The following is a 27,801-nucleotide window of genomic DNA, read 5'->3' on the forward strand; positions in this document are numbered from 1 at the left end:
GTCCCCGTGGCCTCCGGCTGCACTCTGAGCTCACCCAGCCTGTGACTGGTTCAAGGTAACCCCGAGCTGAGAGCTCACTCCTCTGCTCTGTCTCTGTAGCCGGCTTCTCCTTTTAATACCTGCAAGCTCTGTGACACTCAGACACCCCTGATCCTTCTGTGACCCTGCGGGACCTGATGCCATGCTGACCCCACGTGGGCTTCACCCCGGTTTAGCCTCTGGAGCGATGTCCCTCAGCGGAACAGACTTTTTAAAGTCCTGATTTTGTGCTCCATTGCTCCATCGCTTGCCAGGAGCCGGCCCCTCCCCCCGCAGTCTATCTTCCCGTCGCTTTAGATTCACTTCTCCGCCAGTCCTACCTTTCAGAAAGTGGTTGTTTTTCTGTTTCTAGAATTGCTGTTCTTCTTTCTCTTCAATCTCCCGTTGGATTTGTAGGTGTTTGCAGTCTTTAGATACGCTATCTAGCTGATCTCCTGCTACCTGATGTAGTCTCAGCCTGCTACTTCTCTGCCACCTTGACTCCTCTTCCTCTAATTTGTTTTTATTTTCTACTTTCTGCTCTTTTCCCTTTCTTTCTTCATATTCTTCATTCCTTTCCTTTTTATCAGTATGTTAATTCTGATATATTAACATAACAGTATACAAACTCCACATACTAATTCAGTCTTTCTCTTTTACAAATGTCAACATTTAAGTTCATATGTTTATTTCTAGGTCCTACGTCATCTGAGTTTGGTACGTTTTGATATGTAGTATTTTCTCACTACAGATTTTTTTCCCCATTTCCATTATGATTCCATCATTGATTCCTTCATATATTTCTTTATGTAGAAATATATTTAATTTATAAACACATAGTTATTTTTATTTAACTTTTTGCTATTGACAACTTAAATCCAATATGTTGTCTGTCAAGTGACAGTCTTTGAAATTGTTGAGATTTGCTATAAGCCCAGCAGATAGTCAGTTTCTGCAAATGCTCTGGGTGGGCTTGAAGAGCATGCATATTACCCTTTCTTCGGTAGTTGTGTGTACTGCTCTGGATATGTCCATTTGATTAATTTTTTTAATAGTGTGTTTCAAATATTTTACATCGTTTCTAATATTTTTACCATCTTAGTCATTTACTGAGAAAAATAGGTTAAAATCCCCCATAATAGTGGTGCATTGATTTATTTTTCCTTGTGTATCTGTCAATCTTTGTTTATATACTTTGAAGCTATATTATTAGCAGTATAGAACTATAGAATTATCAAATCTCTATAGAGAATCATATCTGTTAATTTACATAGTGATCCTATTTACTTCTAAGCATGATTTTTTTTTCTCTTAAGAACCACTTGTCTCATATTGATTAATATATTTCTAAATAATACTTTCCATCCTTTTATTTTTTTATTTTAAATTAAATTTTATTTTATTTTTTCAGTGTTCCAAACCTTTCTATATTCTTCTCTTTAGATGTCTTTGAAAAAATTGTACATTCTTTATTTTATAACATTTATCTTGTCTGATCTTGATCTTATAACTGAATCTTTAGTTCATTTCCCATTTACTGCAGTAACTGACATACTTGGATGTATTTCTTCCATCTGCCTTTATGTTTTGTTATTGCTCCTTATCAGCATTCTCTTGTTTTGTCCCCATTCTTGCCTTTATTTTTCCCCTTTCCTTTTCTTCCTTCCTTCCTTTCTTTCTTTCAGATGATTTTTTTCACATTCCACTTAATATCTCTATTTTTGCAGAAGTCATAGATTCTCAGTTTTTTAAGAAGTTGCCTTAGAAATTTTAATGTTGCATACTTGTCTTACTAACTCTGAAATTAGTCTGCCTTTACAATGCCATTTCCTTAGAATATAATCTTCTGATTTTATTCCTATGTCACCACAGCTGCTCCTGTTCTGTCTCCCTCCTCCACCTAACCTCTGAGTGTTAGAGTGATTTAGGGCTGGTCCTCTTCTCTCTCTGACTCTCCTTGGTGCTCTTATTCATTCTAACCAGACCTTAAATACTGCTGAATTTATGATACTGATGCTGCTGAATTTATTTGCCTAGCCTCTTCTGTGAATCCCATATATATTCAGGCTTATGTATTAAGCTGCCTACTTGGTATCTCAGCTTGGATGTCTTAACACATGCAAAGCTAACACGACCACAGCTGAACCCTTGAGTCCCCTGACCGTCCCTCAGACTCCATCTCCATAAACGTCACCATCATCTACCCAGATTTTCAGTCGAGAAACTTGGAAAAAATCCTTGATTTCTCCTTTTCACTTACCTGTCCCATCCAAACTTTTAACATGTCTTGGGAATACCTTCCCACCACCACCTTTTTCTTTACTGTAGAAAGCCAAACTTCTGTGGAGTGAAAAATGGAATAGAAATGTGTGTGATATGCTCAGTCTTTATCAGCCATGTATAAAACATGAAATTGAGGTCACACAAGGGCAGATAAGCAGAGATATGACCAAGATTTCAAATAAATGGAAGATAATTAAGAGGGAAGTTAGTTATAATTACAGGTGATAATAATGTAGAAAACATAAGAAAAAATATTGTTTCTGTTACATAAACTGGAGAAGTGTGAGATGGCAGAGTAGCAAACAGTCTCCAGAGGGTGTGTTGGTATAAAAAGGAGAGTGAAGGTGGTGCTGCCATTAGCTAAAAAAAAATCTTGAGAGATAGAACTCATTTGGGATCACAAAGGACACATTTGGGACAGAGAATTTAACTGACAGAAACTCAAAGCCAAAAGGAATACCTGAGAATGCCAGAATAGGCAGATGCTAAATGATAAATTTCAAAGGCATAAAATAGCATTGAAGACCTGCTATAAGCTAGTGCAGCTTTAAAACTCAAGGCAGGTGAGAGTAGTTCACATTATGAAACCATTTTATGGGTCACAAATGTTTTCTGTTGTGCAAGGCTAATAGTTACAGAGTAATGCAGGTGTTCCTAAGAAATGAGAGATCTTTGCCCTTAATAAATTACATTTAACAGATAGGTTAATCGGTTGTTTAAAAAAAAAAGTATGTATTAATATACACAGAAAGAGACACACACACACATGCAAGTCTGTAAGGGAAGAGAGTCTCTTAAAGTGGTATAATTGGGTATAATTCCAAGTTAGATTTTAATGGGTTGAACAATCAGAGTCTGAGTTAAGCTGGGGAAGATAATGAGGCAATTGGAAAGCATACAGAATACATGACATTGAATGCAAGCTGAGAATATGAAGTACAGTTTCTGGACTGAGACTCAGTATAAGAATCAGGCAAGAGGAGATAGTTCTGTACAGTAAGGAAAGCTGAGGGTTTGAATTGTGTGTAACTCCTGTATAATGTTGCTGTTGGAGAATCCAAGAAGCCCAGGCATGCCTTGTAAAGGGGGCTGCACGCTGATCCTGAGTGCATTTTCGTAGAAGGTGACATAGTCTCCAAAGAGCTTTTAATAAACGTGTTCTGAAGCACTTCATCTATCCTAACTTAAAGAGGTGAGAATCCAGTGAAACATGGTGGTTTTAAAACCTCAAAATAGGGGCGCCTGGGTGGCTCAGTTGGTTAAGCGACTGCCTTCAGCTCAGGTCATGATCCCGGAGTTCCGGGATCAAGTCCCGCATCGGGCTCCCAGCTCCATGGGGAGTCTGCTTCTCCCTCTGACCTTCTCCCCTCTCATGCTCTCTCACTCTCTCTCTCAAATAAATAAATAATTTAAAAAAAAAAAGATAAAAAAAATAAAAATAAAACCTCAAAATATATTTATTTTAATAGCTGAATTATACTGAATACAAAGAACTTTCACTGTGGAGAGCTGAACAGTACATTCAGTTTAATTGGCACTGGCGATGTGACCTCTTCTTACAAAGAACAACATATATATACCACAACTAATGTCTGGTTCAGAGTAGTGGCTTGAATCCCCTTTTGTTTGGGAAAGTGACCAGGTTTGGAAGTATTTTAATTTTATATATGGGCATTCAGAAAAAATTAACAGGAATATGTCTTTTTGATCATTGTAAAAGATAGTAGGATATATCAGTTTCAAAGATAACTACCACTTAAAATTGATTTATAATTGAAGAAGGTAATTTTTAAAGTAATGTGCAACTTGAAGAAGGCTTTGTCCTAACACATTGTTTAAAAGCAGTAACAGTGCAGTTGATTCTGAAAGTTGTATTCCGATATTTTTTACAATGGAATGTGGGGTTTGTCTTCTGTTTTAGTAAGTGTTGTATATTTTATTGTAAGAAAAACAATTACAAGCTTGATTTCCAACCATTTTCTAAGATTCATGGTTTTGAATCTTCTTCAAAACTGCCTTGAAGCAGTACAACATAATTTAAACTATCAGCAAAAATAACTGATATGTGCTTTGTGACTACTAACAGGAAATAGATCATTTATTTCATTAAATATGTAATTACTAACCAATATCAGTATTTCTGTTTGTCCTGAAAACTGAACTATTGAGGAAACCTTATCTTTTTCCTCAGGAAGACACTCTGTTAACATATCTATAATTTTGGCCACTTTGTAAAAGAAGATTTAAAATACTTTGTCACTTGAAAATACCAAGAAAATATATTAAATTTTTTGAGAGTTTCCCTCCTTTTTCTTCTTTTTCAAAAGGTGCATTGCCATTTGCTCCCTCGGAGTCTGGATATGCGAAGAACTGGCACAGTGTACAAACCATCCGCAGCTGAAAGAGGCCGTCAATGTGATAGGTGTCACTTTGAAGGTATTACCAATTCGTGATGTGTATTCAACAGTAAACTGTATCCCAGATAGTCATCCAGTTCTAGTTTGAATTAGCCCCATTGTTATTTGTCCGTACATGAGAGATTTTGAATCAAAAATTATTTTTCTGAGAGCCATGTTGAATGTCCTGTGAGGCTCCCAAGAGAGACCACCAACAGCTGCTTCCTCACTGGTGGCTGCAACCTGCCATCCATCCCTGAGTGTTCCTCGACCAAGCCCTGCAGCTGAACAGGCTGTCTCTGGTAGCTGGCCACTTCCTGTAGCAAGCAAAACAACTGTCCTTTGTGGGTAATAGTGACGGGAAGGTGGGATCTCATGCCCTGTCCTACAGTAGGACTGGGAGAGACCTGACAGCTCCTGGTTTTCAGTCCTGAGTGCTCACTGTCTGACTGGGTCTTGGCACTTTAAGGATGGCTTTCTTCCTTTGCTTTGTTAATGAAAGGAAGAGTTGCCATTCACTAGGTGGTCATGTGGAGCTGGATTCATGGTAGATTCTCCAAAACCTTCACAATGGCTGCTTTGCAAGGTGGATAGTATAATCCTGATGTCACACCAGAGGAAAGCAAGGCCCAGAGGAATCAGGTCATGAGCTCACAGCCATGCAGGTATAAGTGATGGCACCAGGAGCAGATCTGCTTACCGTGAAAAACAAAACCTTTATACATACTGTTAGGCCACTTTCTAAACCAGAGCTCAAATCCTTCAAGGTTCTTTTCAGGCTCCTACTTAAAAAGGATGGTAATAATTAGCATTGTTATCATTATACCCTCCCCCCGCCCCCGAATCAGTGAGTGCCCAGTTCCTACCAGGCACTGTGCTAGGATTTTATGGAAGTTCTCAGCTGTGAGACAGTTGTCCCATTTTACAGTGGAGGAACTGAGGTGCAGAAAAGCTAAGGAGCTCATTCCAGGCTCTAAAGCCTTGCCAAGCCAAAGTTCAAACCATGAACTGTTTGTCTGACACCAGAGTCCAGGCTCAGGCCTGGCCTTCTTTACTGCCTGATGTGTGCTGCTGTTATAGTCATCCCCATTGTAGCTGACAACTGGGACAGTCATCACCAGGCCATTGACAGCCCCTGTGTCACCTTTTGTGCTTCAGCCCACAGGATAACCAGACGGGGCATCCCCTGCCCATGGCTTAGCATCCAGCTCTCTGATCTAGCCCCTGCCTGCTTGTGCAGTCTGATTTTATGTCAGCCCTCCTCACCCTCTTTCTGGCCAAAAGAAAGCTCTGCTGTTCTCTCTGCCTCCATACTTGGGTGTACCGGTTCTGTCATGAGAGCTGGACAAACACTTGCTGCTGATCCCTGTGGTGAGGAATGGAAAATTGATTGAACCAGGATCAATTAGGAGTGCTCCCTCTGTCCTGAGCACGGCGATGACCTTTGATACTACTTTTAATCCTTAGAACCACCCCAAGAGGTAAAGGGTTATGGCCACCTCTGCTTCATAGATGTGGAAAATGAGCTGATTTAGGGAGTAAAGAGTTGGCCAGGGTCAAACCCAGGACACCCTGGCCCCTTATCTGGACTTTGGCACAGTTGCAGAAGCTGTGGTGAAATATTCATATGTAACTATTAAAGTGAAAAAAAGTTGGCAATTGTATATCTATGCAGAGTCTAATTTTTTAAATATCCTCTTTCCTCAATTCTAAGATCTGTTTTTTGAATGTTGAATGTAGTGTGGCCTCCCCACCTCTCCCCCTTTCCTGGAGAAGCTGTCAGTAGCTCAGTGGTGTCCGAGAATGATGGAGATACGTAGATACAGTGATATAGCTATCCTTCTACCCTATATGGTTCTATATAGTACAGCAGGGAGATGGAAATTGATAACAAAAGTAGAAGGATATGAGGGCTTACATTTTGTCGTTGTAGGTCTCCACATTTTCAAAAATGTCTTTACTTTTGTGTAAAGATGAGGACGAACATAAGGCACCAGAGAAAGAATACATGGAGCCCAGACTCTGCCAGGGGCATCCCAGCACAGTGCAGGGACTGTCTGGTGGAAGCCCCGCCCCTGTAGGTGCTCTGGCTCTCCCCATTTTAGAAATAAGAGAGAAGGCAACTAAAGAATGCCAAGAAACTCACTCCAGTTTGAATTGTGAAGAGATCAGAGGGCCAAGATTGGCCAAATCAGCCTCCCTTTAACTGTTAGGAATAGCAGAGTGAAACTCACAGATGTAATTCCAGGACCCTGGGATGAGCTGTCTGCTCGTCCCTCTGACATCTGTGTTCCTGCCTGCCTCTCTTTGACGTCTATGTTCCTGTGCCAGTTGGCATTTTTACTGAAGGAGGTGGCACATAAATCTCAGAGAACTGAGGGCCTAGCAGGGAGAGCATGGCCACAAGGAACAGGTCTAGAAGAGGGGCCTCAGGGAGCCTCAGGGCCTGCTAGGAGGAGGCCCAGCCCCAGCAGCACGGGGAGCATGAGCCCTGCAAGGGCTTCCTGCCATATGACTTCCACATTGCTCTAGACACCACCTGCTCTGATCCTGCCCTTCAGGAACACTTGACAAGATTGACCTGGATGTTCCATCTGATGTGGGAAGGCATCGTTAGAGAAGGCTGGGAAATGCTCCCCAGGGGGTATCAATGAAAACCAGCCTGGAGCTCAGCAGTAAATGAGAGCAGTGCACCACATAGGCACCTGCAGATTTCCACCCAGCTAATTATGTCTGGTGGGGTATTGTTATGGGCAGCACAGGTGGCAGGTGAGTGTTCTAAGCCTGAGCTGTAGTTACTTAGGTATCCCATCCTGGATGTTGGCCAAGGAGCATGCCACCTTTGACTCTGGCTCAGGTGAGCTACCAACCTTGCCTCCCCAGTCCAGCCTGAGCCCCTACCCTCAGCCTCACCTGTTGTTCCTTCTTTTACCCCATCTTAGGAGACATCATTAACTGTCTCCTCCTCCTTACCCTAGCACCGTCTTCTGTCATAGAGTCCTGCTGCCCTAGGGCCATCCTTCACTCAGGCTGGCTAGCTATGCTAAAAACTGAGCCTCTGGGTGTTCTCCAACCCCTTAGCCCTAGTCTGGCCCCCACAGATCTGTCCTCCATACTGCCACCAGAGGAATCTGTCAGCACAAGCCCTCACCAAGTCACCCACAAACTAGAGTACTAAGCATGGCATTCAGGAATATACACAAACAGGTCCCTGCCTATTCCCAAGATTGTCAGTCTTTCGGAGTAGGGACGATATCTGCCCTGTTCATCTTGTGCCCTGTGCTTTGCTCTTCTTTTTTGGCTCAAACAACATGGGAATGTATTAGTTCTTATAGCCGGAAAATACATGGGTATGGAAGAGTTTGAGTCTGGTTGATCCAGGAGGTGAACAGCATCAACACTGACCTAATTGTCTGAGTCCTCTGCTCTGTAGTCCACAGAGATGGCTTCCTTTTAGGATGGGATGCCCGCACAGTTGGAGGATATCTGCCAGTAGAATTCAGGATATTGCGTGTCCTTGTTCATGTTCAGCAGGACTTCCCTCACAGCATTCTAGTAAGTGGTACTGAGATGCATTAGCCAAGGTTTCTCACTCATCCTTTTGCCAGTGACTGAGGCTGGGAATAAAATCTTTTGATTAATTTCAGTCAGTTAGGGCATATTCCTGGAACTGGGAGAGAGGACTTGCACCTGGAAAAAGATCTACTATTAGTTAAGGAGAGAGGGGGAAATTGACACTGGTCAAGCAACTACACATGTTCACTTTAGAGAGCATCCAGAAGCAGAAGATCCTCTGTAGTGGGAGGAGGTGGCCTGTGAGTGCAGAAATGAATAGTGAGAAGGAGGTAGGCAGTGTCTGGGGAAGGGGCACTCCAGGCAGAAGGAGCATCAAGTACCAGGGCCCTGAGGTGCACACGAACTGGTATATATTCGAAGAGCAAGATGTTGGTACATGGAGCAGAGTGTGCTGTTGGGGCAGCAAGGGAGCTGTGGCCTTAGTACTTGTCAGTTTAGCTGAGCCTGGACAGCATTTCCCAGAATTCTTTTCCCCGTATGGTTTTTGGAGGGAGTGGGTCTATTGCTCTTTTTCTTTTTCTTTTTTTTTTTTTTTTTGAGTATAGCTGACACATAATGTCATGTTAGTTTCAGGTATAGAACATAAAGTAATTCAGCAACCTGTGAGTTCTGCCGTGCATACCACAAGTTTAGCTACCGTGTGTCACCATCAGTGCTGGCACATTGTCCTTGTTCCATGAGTATATGTGCGGAGTGAGTGATTAATTCCCTGCCCCAGCCCATAGCATTCGCGTGGGACTAATACCACTCCACTTGCAGCCCTCCAACCTAGCCTTGCTTGTCGCAGGGCCCTGCTGCCTGCTGCCTACACAGAGACACTCTTTCTCTACCTCCTTCCGAGTTAGGCTCAGCTCTCCTGATCCCCTCTCCCCCCACAGCCCGTCCTCTTTGTGGTCTGCCCCCTCTCTCACACCTTACCCCTCTCTGCTCAGAGGTTTATTGTCTGGTCTACCATAGCTCTCATTTCCTCATCGTCCTCTTGTGTGCTTCCATCTTCTGCTTCATGCCAACCTTCTGCTTCCACCCCATGACTTGATCACTGTGATGCAAGAGAAACACACCCAGTGCCTACTCATGTTCTTCGCTCCCTTGGTTCCATCTTCACCTCAGACTCCCCTTGTGCTACTCCTCAGGGGGCTGTGCGAGACATTAGGAATGATGAATGAGTGATATGAGATGATGAATGGTGAATGAGATGTGGAAAAATTAAACACATGAAAGAATAGGCAGACAAATACCAAAGATCAGCTTGATAGCCCTTAATGCCATAAGGGAACTATAAGTGGGAAACAGGATGAAGCTGAAGAGCTGGAGCAGGTGGGCTGCCACTCCTTTGGATGGACATGGTGGTCTCATAGAGGAGACATTTAGGGCCATGATCTGAAAGATGTGGCAGTGCCAGCAACATGCAGACCTGGGGAATGAGTGTCCCAGGCAAAGCAGGGAGCAAGTACAAAGGCCCTGGGGCAGAAGCAAGCCAGAGTATTTGAAGGATTGAAAGAAGCCTATGAGCATCAGGTCCCCTGAGGCCTAGAGGCCAGGCTCTGAAGAGCCCCTTGAGCACAGACGCTCTTGCCCTGGTGCCTACCAGAAAAGGGCAATCAAGAAGTGTTTATCCTATTGAATTCAAATGAATCCCCTTTGCCCTAACTTCTTCCTTGTCCTATGTACTTACACTGAGATACTAAATGTTGACTTTTCTGTATCTGTGTGGTGCTGAGGTCAATTAGGATGTGCTTCTTGGGACTTGGAACTCCTGGCAAGGAAACAACTAAGCTACGTATCCAGAGGTTTCCCAAAGCCACATATCCAGAGGTTCCCCAAAATCAGTGACAAATCTTTTCTTTTGTAGATAATGAGGTATGGCTAGCAGAGTAGTCCCAGGTTCTGGCCAGGGAGAGAAGCACAGGATGCCTTCATCTGTTTCATCCACCCCAGCCAGCAGCCCTTGTAGGCACCATCCCTCCCCTATTGACATGCCATCTCACAAGAAATGGGAGCATCCAGAGGACCTTGGACACACTCCAGACTCCGAAAACATACTCAAAGTAACTGAATACACCAGAGCTTATGAATCATGTTCTTGGAGTCATCAAAGTTTCACATTTCTTAGTACATTACATGTGGGCATTCAGTTTAATTTTAGAAGACAGAAAGTCACTTGCTCAGTCCGTTTCTCCAGGTGCAAAATGAAGATCACGTCTACCTTGAAGAGCTGCTAGTGAGGATTTATCAATGCAGAAATGAGGAAAATTCTTGTAAAAGGTCCAGCACATAGGGAATGCTCAGTAGTCGGCTGCATTTTAATTTCCTCTAGTTGTTAAAACTATAATTTATGCGATCTGCATGAGGCATCTGAAATTACAGTTTTAATTTTCCTATGACTGAACAACAGCTACTTGTTTCTGCAGAACATTAAGTTAATACAGCTAGTCTGGACGAGACGGAGTTACAGGATGATGATCATACACAAGCTATCTGGTACCAGGACACATTTTTCAAAAATTGAATGCCAGACAAGGAAACGTATCCCTAAACATCACTAGAAAGAAATGCCTCTTCTTTTCTTCCTTGGAACAAATGTACGTGTTAAGTTCAATCCTTTCGTTTGGGGTTTTGTTTCCTTTTACAGTTTTCTAACAAAATCGTGGCTCAGGTGGCCTGTGATGTTCTTCAGTTGCTGGTTTCCTACTGGGAAAAGCTTCAGATGTTTGAAACCTCTCTGCCCCGGAAAATTGCAGAAGTAAGTCTTTTCCTGTGCTAAAACATAAGCATTTCCCTCTCACTCTATTCGGTATTTAATGAATTACAGATACTCAGATAATTGTTAGAGAACTGTCTATTACATTGCCATACAAGTCATTCGTTTTAAGATTAAATCGCACTGGCTCTTCTCAGCTGTGATTTCAGGCACTACGTAAAGAAGCCACCAGTGTTCATGGCAGAGTCTCACACTTGGGGAGTTTGAAAAGCAGACACGACCACAACAAAGAGACCTTTTGTAGATTGGGCTTCATTCATCGAGAGTAATTTGGATGGTGCCAACAAGGAGTAGGCAGCTGGTTATGATGCCCTCCATGCAGGGGCGGGGGGCAGGGGGACTGTTGTGTGAAACAGGAGTCTCTTCCAGACTGAGGCCCCGGACCACGCTTTCTGCCATAGCGTGATTACCCAGCTGTAATGAGATTACTACTCTAATACCCGCGGGCGGGGGTAGGAGGGTAGTTGCTGGGAGAAAAGGACAGAAGGAGCAGAAAGAATCGTCCCAGTGATGATATCCTGGAGGCCGGTTATATCTGAGGGTGCTTGCCTGTAAAGAAGAGGTACCCTCACCTCTGTAAGTGCCTGCATATGAGGCACATCCATTCCTGCCAGTTTTGAAAGCTGCTCTTTCTGAAACATGCCCTGTTCTTTACACATGCAGTGGTAACTCTTCAAGGAAATTTGACTTATCTCTGTGTGGTATTACAGGGAGAGAAGAAGTGATATTGACTTATTTTCTCTCCGCCCTAGGTAGATTTCACCAGTGAGATCACTTTGTTCTCTCAGGGAGACGTTAGGTGACCTAGAGTGGAACGGAGCTCTGGACATAGGAATATCAGATGCTGCAAGCTGTAAAGTTGTGTTCTAGGGCAACTATGTACAGTTGACCCTTGAACAACATGGGTTTGAGCTACATAAGTCAATTCGTATGTGGATTTTTTTTTATATAAATACAATAGAGGACTGTAAATACATTTTCTCTTCCTTATGATTTTATTTTCTTTTCACTAGCTTACTTTATTTTAAGTCTACAGCGTAGAATATATATAACATACAAAATATGTGTTGATCATCCATCAACACATGGATGATCCATCAACACATTGATGACACTTCTGGCCTGTAGTCAGCTAATAGTAGTTAAATTGGGGGGAAGTCAAAATTTATACATGGATTTTTACTGTGCGCAGTGGGGAGGGGGTACAATACCCGGGTTGTTCAAAGATCACTTACAGTTTATCATCAAAAGATAAATACCTTTGAGAATACAAGGGGTACTTTTACACCAGGACAAGAGATAGAGACATGAATGGTTTATAAGAAAATCAAATGGTAGTATTTTCATAGTTATTTTTGAAAATGATTTTTACTTTCATTGTGTAAAGTGTGGGGACTGATGAAAGGACTTGTGTGACCACAGAGAGAAATGTCCCTTCCTCTGGGGCCCCCAATTTCAGCACCAGTAGGGTGGAATGGAGACTAGGTGTGGGTCTGTCACTTTCTCTTGATTTTCAGGACCATAGGGAGCTCTAAACTGTTCTCTGCTTTTTAATCACCTTCCTCTAGCAAGTTGGCACCAAGCTGGGTTTAGTGCAAGGCCATTTTGGGAATCTTATCATATAGTTTCCCAAACTATTGCTATGGTCTCTTTCATTGGGGATTTGTCTTTTATGCAGATCCTTGTGGCCACAATTGCTTTTCTTTTACCAAGTGCAGAGTACTCCTCAGTGGAAACAGATAAAAAGGTAGGTGGCACATCATCTAAGTTTTTTCCAGAGGTTGGATTTTTTTTTAACGTAAAACAAAATTATAAATAATGTTCTATGTAGGGATATCCTTTGTAGTTTTCTTCTCTATTGGTCCTAATGGTCTCCCCTGTGAAAACTTTATTTATTCATTCATTAATTGTGCATTTGTGTGCCCCACTGAATAATTATTATTGTGTAGGGACTGTTCTGTTGTTTGCTATTACATGTAGCAAAGTTTGAAGGATTGCAGTATATGTTACTGGGCCTGTTTCCTCTTCCAGTTTATTGTGTCCTTGCTACTCTGCCTCTTGGACTGGTGCATGGCATTGCCAGTGAGCACCCTCCTCCACCCAGTGTCCACAGCGGCCCTGGAAGAACAGCACTCGTCGAGAGCCCCTTTGCTGGATTATATCTATAGGGTGAGTCTCTATTTGGGCCTCAGGGACATAGAGTATAGACTTAAGCATCAGAGAATTACCAAAATATGTTCTATACATTTACTTATTTGTACCATTTTGAAAAGCATATTTGAGGGCTGAAACATGTTAAAAGAAAAGAATAATTTAAGTAGTGAAAACAGAGAAGATACTCTTGTAGAGAAGCAATGGTTACTCAGTGAAAGAAGCTTGCATTTTCACATGACTTCCATCTTTAAACAACTGAGGTTTGACCAGAAACCACCGCTCCCCACCCCCTGTCAATTTTCATATAACATGGTCTATCTGTACTTAATTTTAAAAAGAACTGTTAATGCTGTAGGAATATTTAGAGCTGTAGTTTGACAAAATCTGCTTATCAAAGGAAGAAGAAGTATAAAGGACTCAGTACTCTCTTTGCTTTAAAAGATCTTAAGAAATAAATTTTTTAAGGTTTTTTATTTATTTGAGAAAAAGACAGAGATAGTGAGAGAGGGCACAAGCAGGAAGGAGAGGAAGAAGCAGGCTCCCCCACTGAGCAGGTAACTCCACTCAGGGCTCCATCCCAGGACCCTGAGATCATGACCTGAGCTGACACTTAACCAACTAAGCCACCAAGACACCCCGAGTCTTAAGAAATAAATTAAGGAAATATATCACTTCAAAGTATTTAGCCTCGTCATTTTTATAGTACTTAAAATATTTGAATTTCACCCCCTACTGATGCCTAGGTTTGGTGTTTGCTCTGGACCCTTTATATTATCCTTCTGTATTGGCTTTACATTCCCTCCTGTGAAAGCCTTATTTATGAGTTTAGCGTTTGGGTATCATCGAATAATTACTACTAGGTAGAGACAACTCTGTGTATTGTTTTAGTAACAAACCTTTACTAATTTATAATCTTTACTTTTATAAAGGTTATAAATAATTTATACTTATAATTTATATTTACATATGTCTATATATATGCCAAATATAATTTATATTTATAACTTAAAAACTTTACTTTTTTTAAAGATTTTATTTATTTGTGAGAAAGTGAGCGAGAGAGCACATGCAGGGGGAACAGCAGAGGCAGAGAGAGAAGCAGGCTCCCCTGAGTAGAAACCCTGACGTGGGGCTTGATCCCAGGACCCTGAGATCATGACTTGAGCTGAAAGCAGATGCTTAACTGACTGAGCCACCCAGGCACCCCTACTTACTAATAACCTTAAAAAATATATATTCCAAGTCATTAACTTATTACTCTGTTGCCTTTTAAAAAAATGTATTAAACACAAGGGAAGAAGACACTTAACATGGTTGAAATTCTACTAAAAAGTACTGTGTATCTTTAAGTTGTTTCTTAAAAACAACTTAAAAGTTGGTCAAAACTTTTAATAACTCTGTTAGGATTCATTAGATACTTCTGTCATCTCTGTGGCTTATAAACGAGGCCTGGCTCAACCAAATAAAGTAGCCACAGTCATTTAAATTTATCTCTTTTCTAGTATTTTTTTGTTGTTGTTGTTAAAGATTTCTCTTAAAATTGTTTTACCAATGAAAAAGTCACCTCCTCGTTAACACAATTCACAAATTTACTGAGTAATGTTATTTTATTTTTAAAGGACTCTTTTAATGAAGTATGATATGCATCCAGAAAACTGTATTAGTCATAAGCTCTGCTTGATGGATTTTCACAAAGTGGTTACACCTGTGAAACCAGATCCCAACTGCAGAAACTAAATAGTCTTGGTATCCCAGAAGTCCCCATCATGCCTCCCTACTAGTCACTATCTCCATACACACACCTGGGGTAACTACTAGCCTGTCTAACAGTGTAGATTTTTTTGTACTTTGTATGGCTGGAATTATGCAGTATGTGCTTCTGTGTCGGACGTCCTTCACTCAGCATTATTTCTGAGGGATTCATTTATACTGTTGTGAATAGTTGTAGATTTTTCGCTCACTGCTGTTTGGTAATACACAATGAGAGTATGCCATGATTTATGTATCTGTCCTACTGATGATGTATATTTGGGTAGTAGAGCTCTGGACCCTAAAAAGAAGTTCTATGAACATTCTGGTAGGCCACAGCAGGACTTAGCTGTGTGCTCCCACCTAGAATGGCAAAATAAGCACTTTTTAACTTTCACTTTCCTTTTGTCTTGAGAATATATTTATTGGCATTGTTGTAAAAGGAGCAGAATAAACTTGCAAATAGCAAGAAGATGTTTTAGAATGGAAGGGATTCTATGTCTTCAAGTATTACCAACCCTATCAAGTATTACCTGCCTCCTAAGTGCTGTTGTGGTTTGGCAGGTTGTAAGGGACAGGGGGTTAGTCACATCCATGACACACATTCCCTTCTGTTTCTCACAGGTTCTGCACTGCTGTGTTTGTGGCTCAAGCACATACACCCAGCAGAGTCACTACACACTGACCCTGGCTGACCTGTCCTCCCCGGATTACGACCCTTTCCTGCCACTGGCAAATGTGAAGAATTCGGAGCCAGTCCAGTATCATTCTTCAGCAGATTTGGGAAACCTGCTCACAGTTGAAGAGGGTGAGATTCTTCAGAATAATAATTCTCATGGGTGGGAAAAGGAAAGATTGTAGCCTTTGCCCATGCTTGCTACATTATTTTCAAAAATTAACTTGTTTCTGCTTTCTAGACTCCTCTGTGATAGTAAGTTCTGCCTGCCTTGCTTCTTTTTTTCTGTTTCTTCGCCCCCTCTCCCTTTTCCTCTCATAGTTGAATTTTGTGTTGAGGACCTATATGTTTAAGACCTATGAGACCCATAGAAAAAGTCTCATTTTCTACCCCAGAGGAACTTTACATGTATAGAGAGACAGGATTAATGCAGGACCCATTCATGAACCAGTAGCACTGTGGCGGGTTGCTGTGAGGAAGGACCTAAGCCAGATTTAGAAGGATGGGCAGACTTCGAAAGGATATCATGGAGGGTTGCAGACTAGGAGAGCATTGTAGAGAGGTGGGGATTTGCATGCCACAGTATGAGGATCACTCTGCTGATGGCAGGGGGACTATTTTAGAATATGTGGGTATTGTCAGGATTAGGAACTGCTGTATGATCTCCTCAACCATCTTCTTCCTGAAAGGACAAAAGCCTATCTCTGGGCTTTGAGATGTGAGTCCAAAGGTAGGTATATCACCTGTACATGTGAAATACTCACAAAATGCGTAAACTATGAATATTGATGAATCATATCAAATATGGCATATCATATCAAAATACCAATCAAAATTTCCTGATTGTGATACTGTACTATAGTTATGCTGTGTAAGATATTACCAGGGGAATGAAGGCTATTTGGGATCTCTCTGTATTTTTCTTATGAGTGCATGTGAATCTTCAATTGTCTAAAAGTTAAAAAAAAATAAAATGTGGGTGTGGAGTTTTAGATCATCCATGAAAATGTTACGGACTTTGCAAGTTAAAACCTAGGTCCAAGGATGGAACCTTAAGGGGGGAAAAACACTGTAAAGAAAAGGAATGAGATGGGGCGCCTGGGTGGCTCAGTGGGTTAAGCCGCTGCCTTCGGCTCAGGTCATGATCCCAGGGTCCTGGGATCGAGCCCCGCATCGGGCTCTCTGCTCAGCAGGGAGCCTGCTTCCTCCTCTCTCTCTGCCTGCCTCTCTGCCAGCTTGTGATCTCTCTCTGTCAAATAAATAAATAAAAAATCTTAAAAAAAAAAAAAAAAGAAAAAGAAAAGGAATGAGATAATTTCACCAGGTTAGTGGAAAATGCACATTTAAATTTTGGGACCACCTTGCTTTCAATGTACAACACTCTTGGACTTTATTTCCCAGAAAACCTCAGACCTTGTGCAAGCTGCTTGTCCTAACATAGTTCTGTGGTACTAAAAGTAACTGTTTGAACTTCAGTGGCAAAGGAGTTTTAAAATTCACTAACACTCTAACTAGATAAAAAAGCAAAGCAGCTATAAAACATATTGGCATGCACAGACACTCTTGTTGTGGGTATACAATCTTAAGAATGAGAGGAAAATTAAAGATGATAGCTGAAGTATTTTAGGTTAAACACAAATATGCTTGTATTTGAGAGTTTTTTGTTTTCATTCAGTGTCATAATTTATCATTCATAACCAAGCTGTTTTTTCTCTCATGTTTCTGGGAAGTAATACTGTATTTTTATCTATTATATTCAAGTGACTCTTTCATTCCCTATTATGTACTATTTGATATAAATACTACTTTCAAATAATTGTAAGCAAGAGACACATTCAGTTGCCTCCAGCTGAGGTGCCTGCTGGCCTAGCTCAAGGAAAAGCCACTGATGGTAAACACAGGTGCTCAAATTTCTCATCATTAATACCTAATTGCTTTAAAAAGAAGGAAAGAGGGGAGCTTTAAAAACTGAAATTTAAAAGGCAAAACTAAAATTACTGCCTTTCTGTTTCATCTCTAAATTTAGCGAAGTAAGATAAATATTTAGATTATATTTTTCATAGTTTGTGGAAGCTATGAGATTTTCTCATGAATGGAGTCTAGTTTTCTCTTTATTTTTCAGGGAACCACAGGCAGTAGATGCAGCTGAAGTTTTTCTGTCAGGAAAAACAATTTTTACTTCACAAATATTCCTTTCCTTACTTTTCAATACCAAAAATATTTGGAGTTTTTATTGGGTGTGTCATGGTTTATGGCTTGATTAGTGTGACTCCACTTGATTTCCCACTGTAGAATTCAAACACATTCCTTAAAATATAAATTTGTATGTATCTCAGATTGAAAGCACAACCTATGTAAGTAAAAGCAGAGGAAAGTTGCTTTTCCAGTTTTAATTGTCTGCATTGGGCTTTACCAAATTGGACCTTTGTCCTCAGTTCTGTAGCCTGCTCTGTCGAGTTATCACCATCCGCTGTCACCATAGCCTCCTGAACTCCCAGCTGGCCATGTCTTTGTTGTTTGGGGCATTAACATTTCTGACAGAGCACATATTCATATGGAATGATAAGCATGAATAAAAAGCATCTGTAACTTTTGAAAAAGTTAATATGGACACAAAAGCAAAGGCATTCATAACTGTGATTTCAGGGGAATTAGTTGAGGTGCTTAAATTTCTCAGCTGTATGGAAATCATACACTTTTCTACAAGGGTCAGGAAGGACAGTTGAATTTGTCAGAGATGGATGTAAATGACCTTTGGTTATGAAAACTCAAGTTTTCATGTAAGATTTTATTTTGCATTCTTGCATACAGTGATTTCTTATTCACTGAATAGCAAAAATTAAGAAGAAATTCAAGAAAAAGGATGACCTTGTTCATCAGTCATCACACTGAGGTTCCTACACTCTAGGATTTGATTGTTTCTTGGTAGGATTTATACATCATACAATTAATGTTTCATAGATAAGTTCATTGAATTTTTAATATCTGAGAAGGAAGTTGTTTAGCATCAGAAAGCATAATTTAGAGTTATTTGTGTTTAATTAATATTTGAGTTTTCTATTATGATTTTAGAAACCAAGTATTTCTTAAACCTTTAAGCCCAAAGTACAAGTCTTACTTAAATATCTAGTGATATTTTTTATTGAAATTAAAAGAGTTCATTTTCAGTTGTTCTTCGATTAATACACAGTTCTTTTCTAACCTTGGCAAATTACAATTTCTCTGACTACTCTGAAGCTTAAGTGGTTGTTTCCCTCCGTGCTTACCAATTGTTTCTCTGCTTCTTCCTTTACTCCTGCATTTCACAGAGCCCACCTTCACATGCTAATGTCAGTCTTCCTATACTTTTGAAGCCTTAAACATTTTGTAAGTCACTTGCTCTTAGGCCTTTAATCATCAACTGCAAATTCAGTTAAAGCCTTCTATTTCTGTGAGTTAATTAATGAATCAGATTCCATTAAATATTTAAAATGCCCAAGCAACAAAACATAAATTGTCACAAAGATCTTAAAGCAGATTTCGTCAATCCATCCGCAACATCACAAGCTTGATTCATTTCCTCATCAGCATCTGCCTTTACCCTGGTGAAGGGAGTGGAGTAACCTCTGTGACCTGGACCTCAAACCCACCACTTTTCCCACAGGATCCTCTCCAGCTGCAGGTTCCACCTCCCAGAACTCCCTGAACCATCAGCTCTTTCAGGACAGGGAAATTCTCTGGTTTACTGCTGTATCTACAGATTTTTAAGTGTCCCTAGAATGAGATCTTCATGGAAGTTGGTTCTTTTAGCAATCTATTTATTTGCTTTCTTGTTTGTTTATTTTTTTAAATTAACATATAGTGTATTATTTATTTCAGGGATACAGGTCTGTGATTCATTAGTCTTGCACCCATCACTCCGCCATAGCACACACCCTCCCCAATGTCCATCACCCAGGTACCCCATCCCCCCACTCCCCTCCCACCAGCAACCTGTGGTTTGTTTCCTGAGATTAAGAGTCTCTTATAGTTTGTCTCCCTGGACCTTTGTCCTCAGTTCAGTAGCCTGCTCTGTCGAGTTATCACCAGATAACTGCATTTTTGTCTTGTTTCATTTTTTCCTCTCTTCCCCTATGATCTTCTGCCTTGTTTCTTATTCCACGTGTCAGTTCATATGATAATTGTCTTTCTCTGATTGACTTATTTCTAGCAATCTATATAAATTGTACTTATAATTCACATAGAATTAGTGTCAAAAAAGAAAATAGATGAAAAAAATGCCCAGACTAAAACAAATTCAACATTCTGAGTACAGATTTTGACCTTTCTTCCTCATTGTCTGCTATGTTCCCTTATCCTGGCTCACAGAGCGGAAAAGGAGGAGTTTGGAGCTGATCCCCCTGACTGCCCGCATGGTGATGGCCCACCTGGTGAACCACCTGGGACACTTCCCGCTGTGTGGGGGCCCCGCCGTGCTGCACAGCCTGGTCAGTGAGAACCATGACAACGCACACGCCGAGGCCCCCGAGCTGTCTTCCGAGGTGTTCCGGAGCCCAAACCTTCAGCTCTTTGTGCTGAATGACAGCACCCTCATCTCCTACCTTCAGACACCCTCAGAAGGGCCAGCAGGTGGCTCACAGGGGGGAGCTTTGTCAGACGTCAGAGTAATCGTGCGGGATATCTCAGGGAAGTACTCTTGGGACGGGAAGGTTTTGTATGGACCATTGGAAGGCTGCTTAGCACCCAGCAGCAGAAATCCTGCATTTCTGATTTCGGGCTGGCAACCTCAAGCTTTGGGAGCTCAGAAGGATTTTTCTCAAATTGAGGAGGGAGATGATGTCCTCGACAAATTACTTGAAAACATTGGCCACACAAGTCCCGAATGCCTTTTACCATCACAGCTAAATCTAAATGAGCCCTCCCCACCCCCACGGGGAATGAACCGTGACCAGGAGAAGGAAATCATTGAGGTCATTTTGCGCCAGAATGCCCAAGAAGACAACTACATCCAGAGGTGTAACTCTGACTCAGCCATGAAGATCACCAGCCAGGAGCAGCCCTCACCAGTAGAGCCACGAGGACCCTTTTATTTCTGCAGGTTGTTGCTTGATGACTTGGGGATGAATTCTTGGGACAGAAGGTAACAATCCTCTCTAGACCTTCACCTATTTTATCATTATTTTTGTGCGTTTGTTCTTGTTCTCAGTTTGGGAAGCAGAGAATAGAAATGGAGGTTTTTCTTTCTACTTTTACCGTTTATTTTCTGCTGCTAAGTTAAAGCTACAAGTGGAACTAATTCTGCTCTACTGATGCACATACTGAATTTCAGACATCTCTTACATTTTAAAGAGTATCAGATGTTTTCTGTGTGCATGTGTGTGTGTTTTAATTACTGCTCCGTCCATTATTGCTTCTGTTGTCACAAAAGATGCAAATGGACTCCGAAGATGAATAAGCCACCATCTCACCTGAGGTCTGGTGAAGGAGGTAGACTTGGCACAACTCTGATGAAAGATAGCACGACATGGGGGTCCAAGAGGAACAGTTAACCCAGTGCAAAGTGTGGGATAGTAAGGGAAGACTTTGTGAAAGGGCTGGGCTTGAACTGGATCCTGACTGTGGAGTGGGGTTTCTAAGGACAGATATAGGGAAAAGGGATTCACAGCAGAGCTGATAGTGAAAAAAGGCACAGACAGGCACACACACATCAGTGACACACTTATTCACCTCCGAGCCATCCAGTGGATAGTGATGGAGTGTCATGGAATTTTGATGCCTTCAAATGTCTTCAGGAGAATGGAGCTCATTCTGTGGGTTCAGATCATAAATCTTTCATGAATGAAGAGGGTTATGGATAGGTATGTGGATAGATGAATAGGTAGGTTTGTTGATTGATTAGAAAGGGAAAATTGGTCTGTAATGATTATATATCTTTTCTTCCATCTCTTTTTTTAATAGAAAAAATTTCCATCTGTTGAAGAAAAATTCCAAACTATTGAGAGAGCTAAAAAATCTGGACTCCCGTCAGTGGTATGTTGAAGTATATCATTCTACTTCCTTCCTGCCTATGAGAATGTGTGCTTGGATGACAGAGCTGCAGGAATGAATACACCTGCAGAGACACCCAAAGGCCATTCTGTAATCAGAATCTGGTAACATCTGCACATGCCATACCTTTGGTGTTTTCCCCCTTGAGGAGTAAGCTTACATGCTTACTATGCTGAGAAGAAGTCATTGCTCCTATCTAATCTGTCTTTGGTTGAGGACCTTTTCATGGGGCAGCCAGTGGACATTCATTCTCGTTTAATCTCTGTAGAGATTAAATTCCTCTTTCTCCAGTGAGGAACAGAGGCTTACCAGGCTCAGACACCTACCTGTGCTCACATGTAACCATGTTGTTTAAACCAAGCAAGTCTGACTGTATAACCTGTGTTGTGTCCCAATGCACTGGCTGCAGTCTCTGCTGTATAACGGGGGCAAGCTTAAAACCAGTGTGTTTCAGTTAGTAATTTCCTAGTAGTGAGGCTTCTTCTCAAAGCTGGTCAAATCTCAGGTGTGCCCCTTATCTGTACAATCTTGGAAGTAATTGTACAGATGAACTCAGGACCAGTTTTTGATTTGGGGGAAATGTGTGCTTCCAAAAACATCTTAGGCAATAGTAAGTATAGTGCTTTGTACATAACAGGTGCTTCAAAGTCTTGAATAAACTGCTTGTTTAGTCTTAGTTTTTAAAAAACTCATTTTCTAAAAAATAGCTTTTTGTTCCTCTCTTATTCCCCATAGAATATCATTAGGTATCTCATTACAGATGAAAAACCTGAAGCCATTATTCCTCACATTGCCCTTCATCATATTCAGTTTCCCAATTGTTGTTATGCTTCTTTTTCTCTAGAGGCATAGAGACCAAATTCTCTGTGGAAACTCTGTGAGGGGTTTCTTGTGAAGGACTCAGGGGTTCACTTCTCTCTCCCTCTTGTCCTTCAGTATTAAACAAGCAGTCACTTGGGCTCCAAACTCAGCTTTTCAAGCATATGTTGAATTATTCCATGCTTCCTAGTATTAAGTGAATACATCGGTATCTTGTAATTGTGGCCAATTTGAGTGTTAATGCACTTTAGTTGCATGAGGTACCATTGGATGAGCTCCCTGGGGTGCTGTTGCAGTAAAATATGGCTTTGGAGAGCTGATAAGCAAATCTTATGTCCCTTGATTAACCTTTGCTTAAAATCCAAACTCCTGGATTTAGTATCTTCTTAATATCTAAAAAAGGTATCAATTTACTTTGTAAATAGTACAGGGTGTGTTTGAGGTTCTTTTTGGAAAAAAAGAAAAGTGGAAATAAGTTGGGGACTCTAGGTATGAGAAATCTAGACAGTCCATGTATTGGTTAGTTAACAGGTAAGAATATACCTTGTCCCTCAACTTTTAGTTAGGGTGGCTGTGTTTATTTCTGATACCAGTTTATCTCCCTGCTGTCAAGGCATAGTTCCTGCTTAGCATGTTCTTAGGAAAAGTAGAGACTGCGTGGGAACTATCATCTATGTATCGTGAAGATAATGAAGATGTAAAAGGTGTCATGAATGCACATGCAAATTACAGTGGGTTTCTCTTTTAAATATTAATACCTCTTGTCACCACATGGTAAAGTGAAAGTTAAAATCATGGTTTTTTTTCTTTGTTTGGCTTTGTAATATGACAGCACAAGGAAACTGAGCTATTTTGGTCTATTCCTAATAAGAAAGAAAAATGCATTCTAATGAAGAAGAGGAAATGTTGATTTTATGTGCCTGCGTTCCTGAATTACCTGCTCCTTCATGCATTGGTGGTGCAGCTTATGGATATGAAGTGCTGTTGCTAATTATCATTTCAAAAGCCTGGCCCTAATAAGACCAGACACAGTGTCTGATCCTGGCAGGCTCTCTGTGGTGCTAACATTTTGGAGGATGTGAAATTTGATGAATGTTTACAGCTAAAGGTCACCTTTCCTTACACCTACATCAGTCAGGCAGTCACTGGGGCTTAGCTCTTGTGCTCCCATGTTGTGTTAATGAGGACTCGAGGACCTGCAAGCAACTACAAGATAAAAAGCTTGGACTTTGAGGAGAGTCAACAAAAATGTTTCAGATAAACCTGAGATGGTCTTGTTATATGTATAGAACAGAGAACAATCACATGCTGAGGACTTTTGAATATACAGAGAGAGCTACAGAAAGGAATTGAGTGACTATACTTTTTCTCCTTTTGTTGAAAAAGACAGTCTTTCAGGTCATAAGTCATGATCTCTGTCATCATCTGAGCCCCCAAATTATTATAGCTCTGAGAATAAGCTAGTCAGATTCTAGTGGGTGTGTCCTGCCTGTCACTCAAGGAATAAATGGTGTGGTGGTTTCAGGGCTCTGTACTACCTGAGAACAAGCTTTCTGACAGTCTGAGAGCACATGGTCTCTACTCTAGAGCATCAGTCCCCTGGATCAGTCACCATAAAACTTCCCTCTTCTCACAGCAATGGTTGGTTCCCATTAAGAGAGGTGCCGCCAACTGTGCTTGTGCCATGCCAGTCAGAGCATTCAGGATGTCCACTTTCTCCAGAGGTAGCAGCATAGCGTTCATCAAAAGCCTTAAAAGTAGGCAATGACCAAGATTCTTTTTCTATGAATGTATTCAAAGGACATATCAAAGATAATGTTATAGTGTCTTTAAAACTGGAAGCAACTTAAAGGTCCAATGATAAGGATTTGGGATAATGTATATTCATATACTAGAACGTTACACAACCATTAATAACTTTGTCATACAAACACATGATATAAAAGTGTTCCCGCTCAAAAATGGTTTACATGGTGACTTTTATGTTATGCATATTTTATACAGTAAAAGTGTTCACAAATATTTTGAGTTAAAATTATCAGTTGCAAAACAGGGTGTAGTAACTCACTTTTGTATGTGAAAATGCATCTTAAAATCCTAACAGTTGCAATTTCAACATAGAAGCAGAGAACATAAGTGAATTTTTATTCTTCTCTTTCCTTTCTGTATTTTCTAATTTTACTCATGAACTGTGGGAGAAATGAATCCTTGATTTATTTTTATGACTTTTTAGTTCAGTTTCATTTCATTCTGCTTATTAAGTAAAAACATAAGTCCTACAGAAGGAAATATTTGTAAATATGTTAAAATATAGAGCCTAAATTCCACTAGTATAGGTGTCTAATCAGATTATGGTGTTAAGATGTTGAACAATTAAGACTCTAGAAACATTTCTTTATGTTTGACACTTGGTAGTTTTTCCTATGAGATTTTTCAGAATGCAATGCAAAAATAATAAGGAAGGTAGAACTGCTCTGCTGGTGATAATCCAAAATTTTTAAAAATAGAGACTTGAATAAAACTTGGATAATGGGGCCACAGAATGAGTGGTTCTTGATGAAAGCTCTGAATTAGCACAGTGCCTTCATCTCTAAACCATCACCAAATTGCCAGGTAAAAAAGTCTAGTTATTTTAACACGTTAGGGTATAATTTGTAGAAATTGGTTATTAATATATTTATATATAGCATTGGGTCTCTTGTCAACAGAGATTTAACTGAGCAACTACTATATGCCAAGGACCAGGGTACATATACAAAAGGCAAAAAGGCAGGACTCCTGTCCTCAGAGTACAGATCATGCTAACTTGATTTAATAGTAAAGCACCCAAAATCTATCATGGAGGAAGTGGATGAAAGGTACAGTTCCAGTCAGGGAGCTATCTAGTATCCTTCTTTCAAAGTGTGTTAAGTAAAATATAGGCAGTCACATAGACCTAGTCTCAACTGGTATCTATGTGAAATGCTTTCACATATATTTTTTTTTACACCGAAAATGTAGAGAGTTTGTCCAATGATGTGTTCTAACATGCTGTTAAATATGTCACATGTTCTGAGAGTGATCTCAAGAACCAGACTGCCCTGCTTCAATTCCTGGCCTCCCACTTGCTGTGTGCTTTTTGTTTAATTTTCTGTGCCTCCTTTCAACCACCTCTACAAGGGAAGTGATGATAATTGTCTCTTTAGAGTGTTTGCAAGAGTGAATGAGACCATGTGTCGAACCTTGTCAGAACAGTGACTGACCCCTAGTAAATTCTCCGTAAATGTAAAGCTCTGTATTAGGAATCATGCTGGTAGCTGTAGTGAAATAAAATTTTAAATATGAGAATTCTAACTCCTTTAAATTGAAAAATTTATAGCCGTGAAACGCACAAAATTGCAGTGTTTTACATTGCTGAAGGTCAAGAAGACAAGTGTTCAATCCTCTCTAATGAAAGAGGAAGCCAAGCATATGAAGACTTTGTTGCCGGACTTGGATGGGAGGTAATTCATTTCATTTGGGAGCTGTTTATTGACCAGCACTATTTAAGGATATATATAAACTGAACATCAATCATACAAGATTTTACGTTCAAATCCAGTACAGATAGTGTTACAGAGTTGATGCATGTATTGAATTTGGCATCTTCTGTTAGTTGCTTTTCAGTACTTCATACATGAACTTTTGTTTCCCTTAACTTTTCCTTTAATGTTAAATTTCATCTTCTTTTTATCCAAAGCGAGTAGTCAAATTGACTCACCCAGCCATAGACAGTATATGGGAAGAGAAGATAAATATGGGCAGAGAAGCATTGGTTTTAGCTGCAGTATGAAGATTGGAGAAGAAATAAATGACTTGGTGGGTGAAAAATACGAAGAAAGAGCTGGATGAAGTAAAAAATTGTCATGAAAATAGAACAGAGTAGCCATTATGGTTTATCAGCCAACCTCTTTCCCTAAGGGGGAAGATGACTGATCCCAAGATGACTGATACTGAAAGAATTTGCTTTTTCTCTGCTGAATAATAGTCTGACAGACAGACATATACATTTATACACAAGTGTGTCTGCACACACACCTATCTGTCTCTTGGAACATAAATCTAAAGGAAATTATATCTCCAGAATCCAAAAGAACTCAGAATAGTTATAATGGAAATCAGCATATCTGAAATAGTTCCCTTACTTTTCCTTACTTTTGTTTTGGTTTCTTGGTTATCTGTGCTGTGGGAAACTTTCTAGGTACATAAATAAGACTTGTCTCTGAGAGTTAAATGTTAACAAGGAAGCTAATATGAAGATGGGAACAGGAGAACCCTACATCAAGGTCAAGACCATGTACTTTATAAAATGTCAAGTAGATTTTAGTCTGAAAGAATTAACTGTACTCCAATAAGTTGTCCTTCTTACTAAGGAAGTGACTTTTTACTTATTGTAGAATATACTTAATCATTTTAACCAATATACTTTTTAAACCAACACATTCTTAACTGGAGTGTTAAGAAAAGACTAGAACATTAATTTAGTGTATATATTGATTGTATTTGGCACAGAAGAGATTCTTCTATTGCTTTTTTTCAGTTGTGTTACAATAGATGCTTTACTGAAAGAATACTAGTTCATGAAAAGTTAAATTTTAAAAAGGGGGTATAGGTCCTAGGCAATGACTAAGAAGTGATTATTCACACCATAACGTGAAAAAGAAAAATAATAATAAAAGAATGATAACTTCCAGACTTGTAGTAGTGGTGTAAATCAAAACAACCCCTTTGAAGCATAGTTTAGCAATGGCTGTTAAATTTTTTTTTTTAAGATTTTATTTATTTATTTAGGCAGAGAGGCAGGCAGAGAGAGAGGAGGAAGCAGGCTCCCCACTGAGCAGAGAGCCTGATATGAGCCTCGATCCCAGGACCCTGGGATCATGACCTGAGCCACCCAGGTGCCCCATGGCTGTTAAATTTTAAAACATCTGGAATCTTTGATATAACATCCTACCAAAACATTCCTTTGAATGCTCCTTGTGATTTGATGATACCAGCACTGTTTGAGAAAGCAGAAAATCCCATAAATCCATCAGTAGGGAAGCTCTGTGTGTGTGTGTGTGTGTGTGTGTGTGTGTTTGTACATAAACACATATAAATATACATACACACGTATTCATATGTCTGTATGTATAAGATGGAAAAAAGCTAGAGAAATGTGCATCAAATTTGTGATGGTGCCTTTCTTAGGTTAATAGGATTTTGGAGCACTTTCATTGTAATGGTTTCTTTTTTTTTTTTTTTTTTTAAGGTATTATTTATTTATTTGACATAGAGAGAGAAAGAGAGAACACAAGCAGGGGGAGAGGCAGAGGTAGAGGGAG

General features: G+C 40.3%; 1 protein-coding gene across 23 annotated transcripts in view; it reads left to right on the forward strand.

Annotated features, from left to right (window-relative positions):
* The window catches only part of RALGAPA2 (Ral GTPase activating protein catalytic subunit alpha 2), a 328,431-nt gene that overhangs the window by 193,463 nt on the left and 107,167 nt on the right, over window positions 1-27,801 (forward strand). For all 23 annotated transcript variants that reach the window (XM_082743139.1, XM_082743124.1, XM_082743140.1 and 20 more), the window contains 8 exons: window positions 4,629-4,737; window positions 10,906-11,016; window positions 12,713-12,781; window positions 13,066-13,203; window positions 15,562-15,745; window positions 19,961-20,732; window positions 21,551-21,622; window positions 25,818-25,941. In XM_082743139.1, the coding sequence (XP_082599265.1) occupies window positions 4,629-4,737; window positions 10,906-11,016; window positions 12,713-12,781; window positions 13,066-13,203; window positions 15,562-15,745; window positions 19,961-20,732; window positions 21,551-21,622; window positions 25,818-25,941 (1,579 nt within the window). The remainder of the gene's footprint in view (window positions 1-4,628; window positions 4,738-10,905; window positions 11,017-12,712; window positions 12,782-13,065; window positions 13,204-15,561; window positions 15,746-19,960; window positions 20,733-21,550; window positions 21,623-25,817; window positions 25,942-27,801) is intronic.

The sequence above is a fragment of the Mustela nivalis genome, assembly GCF_964662115.1.
Source record: "Mustela nivalis genome assembly, chromosome: 8".
Lineage (NCBI taxonomy): Eukaryota > Metazoa > Chordata > Mammalia > Carnivora > Mustelidae > Mustela > Mustela nivalis.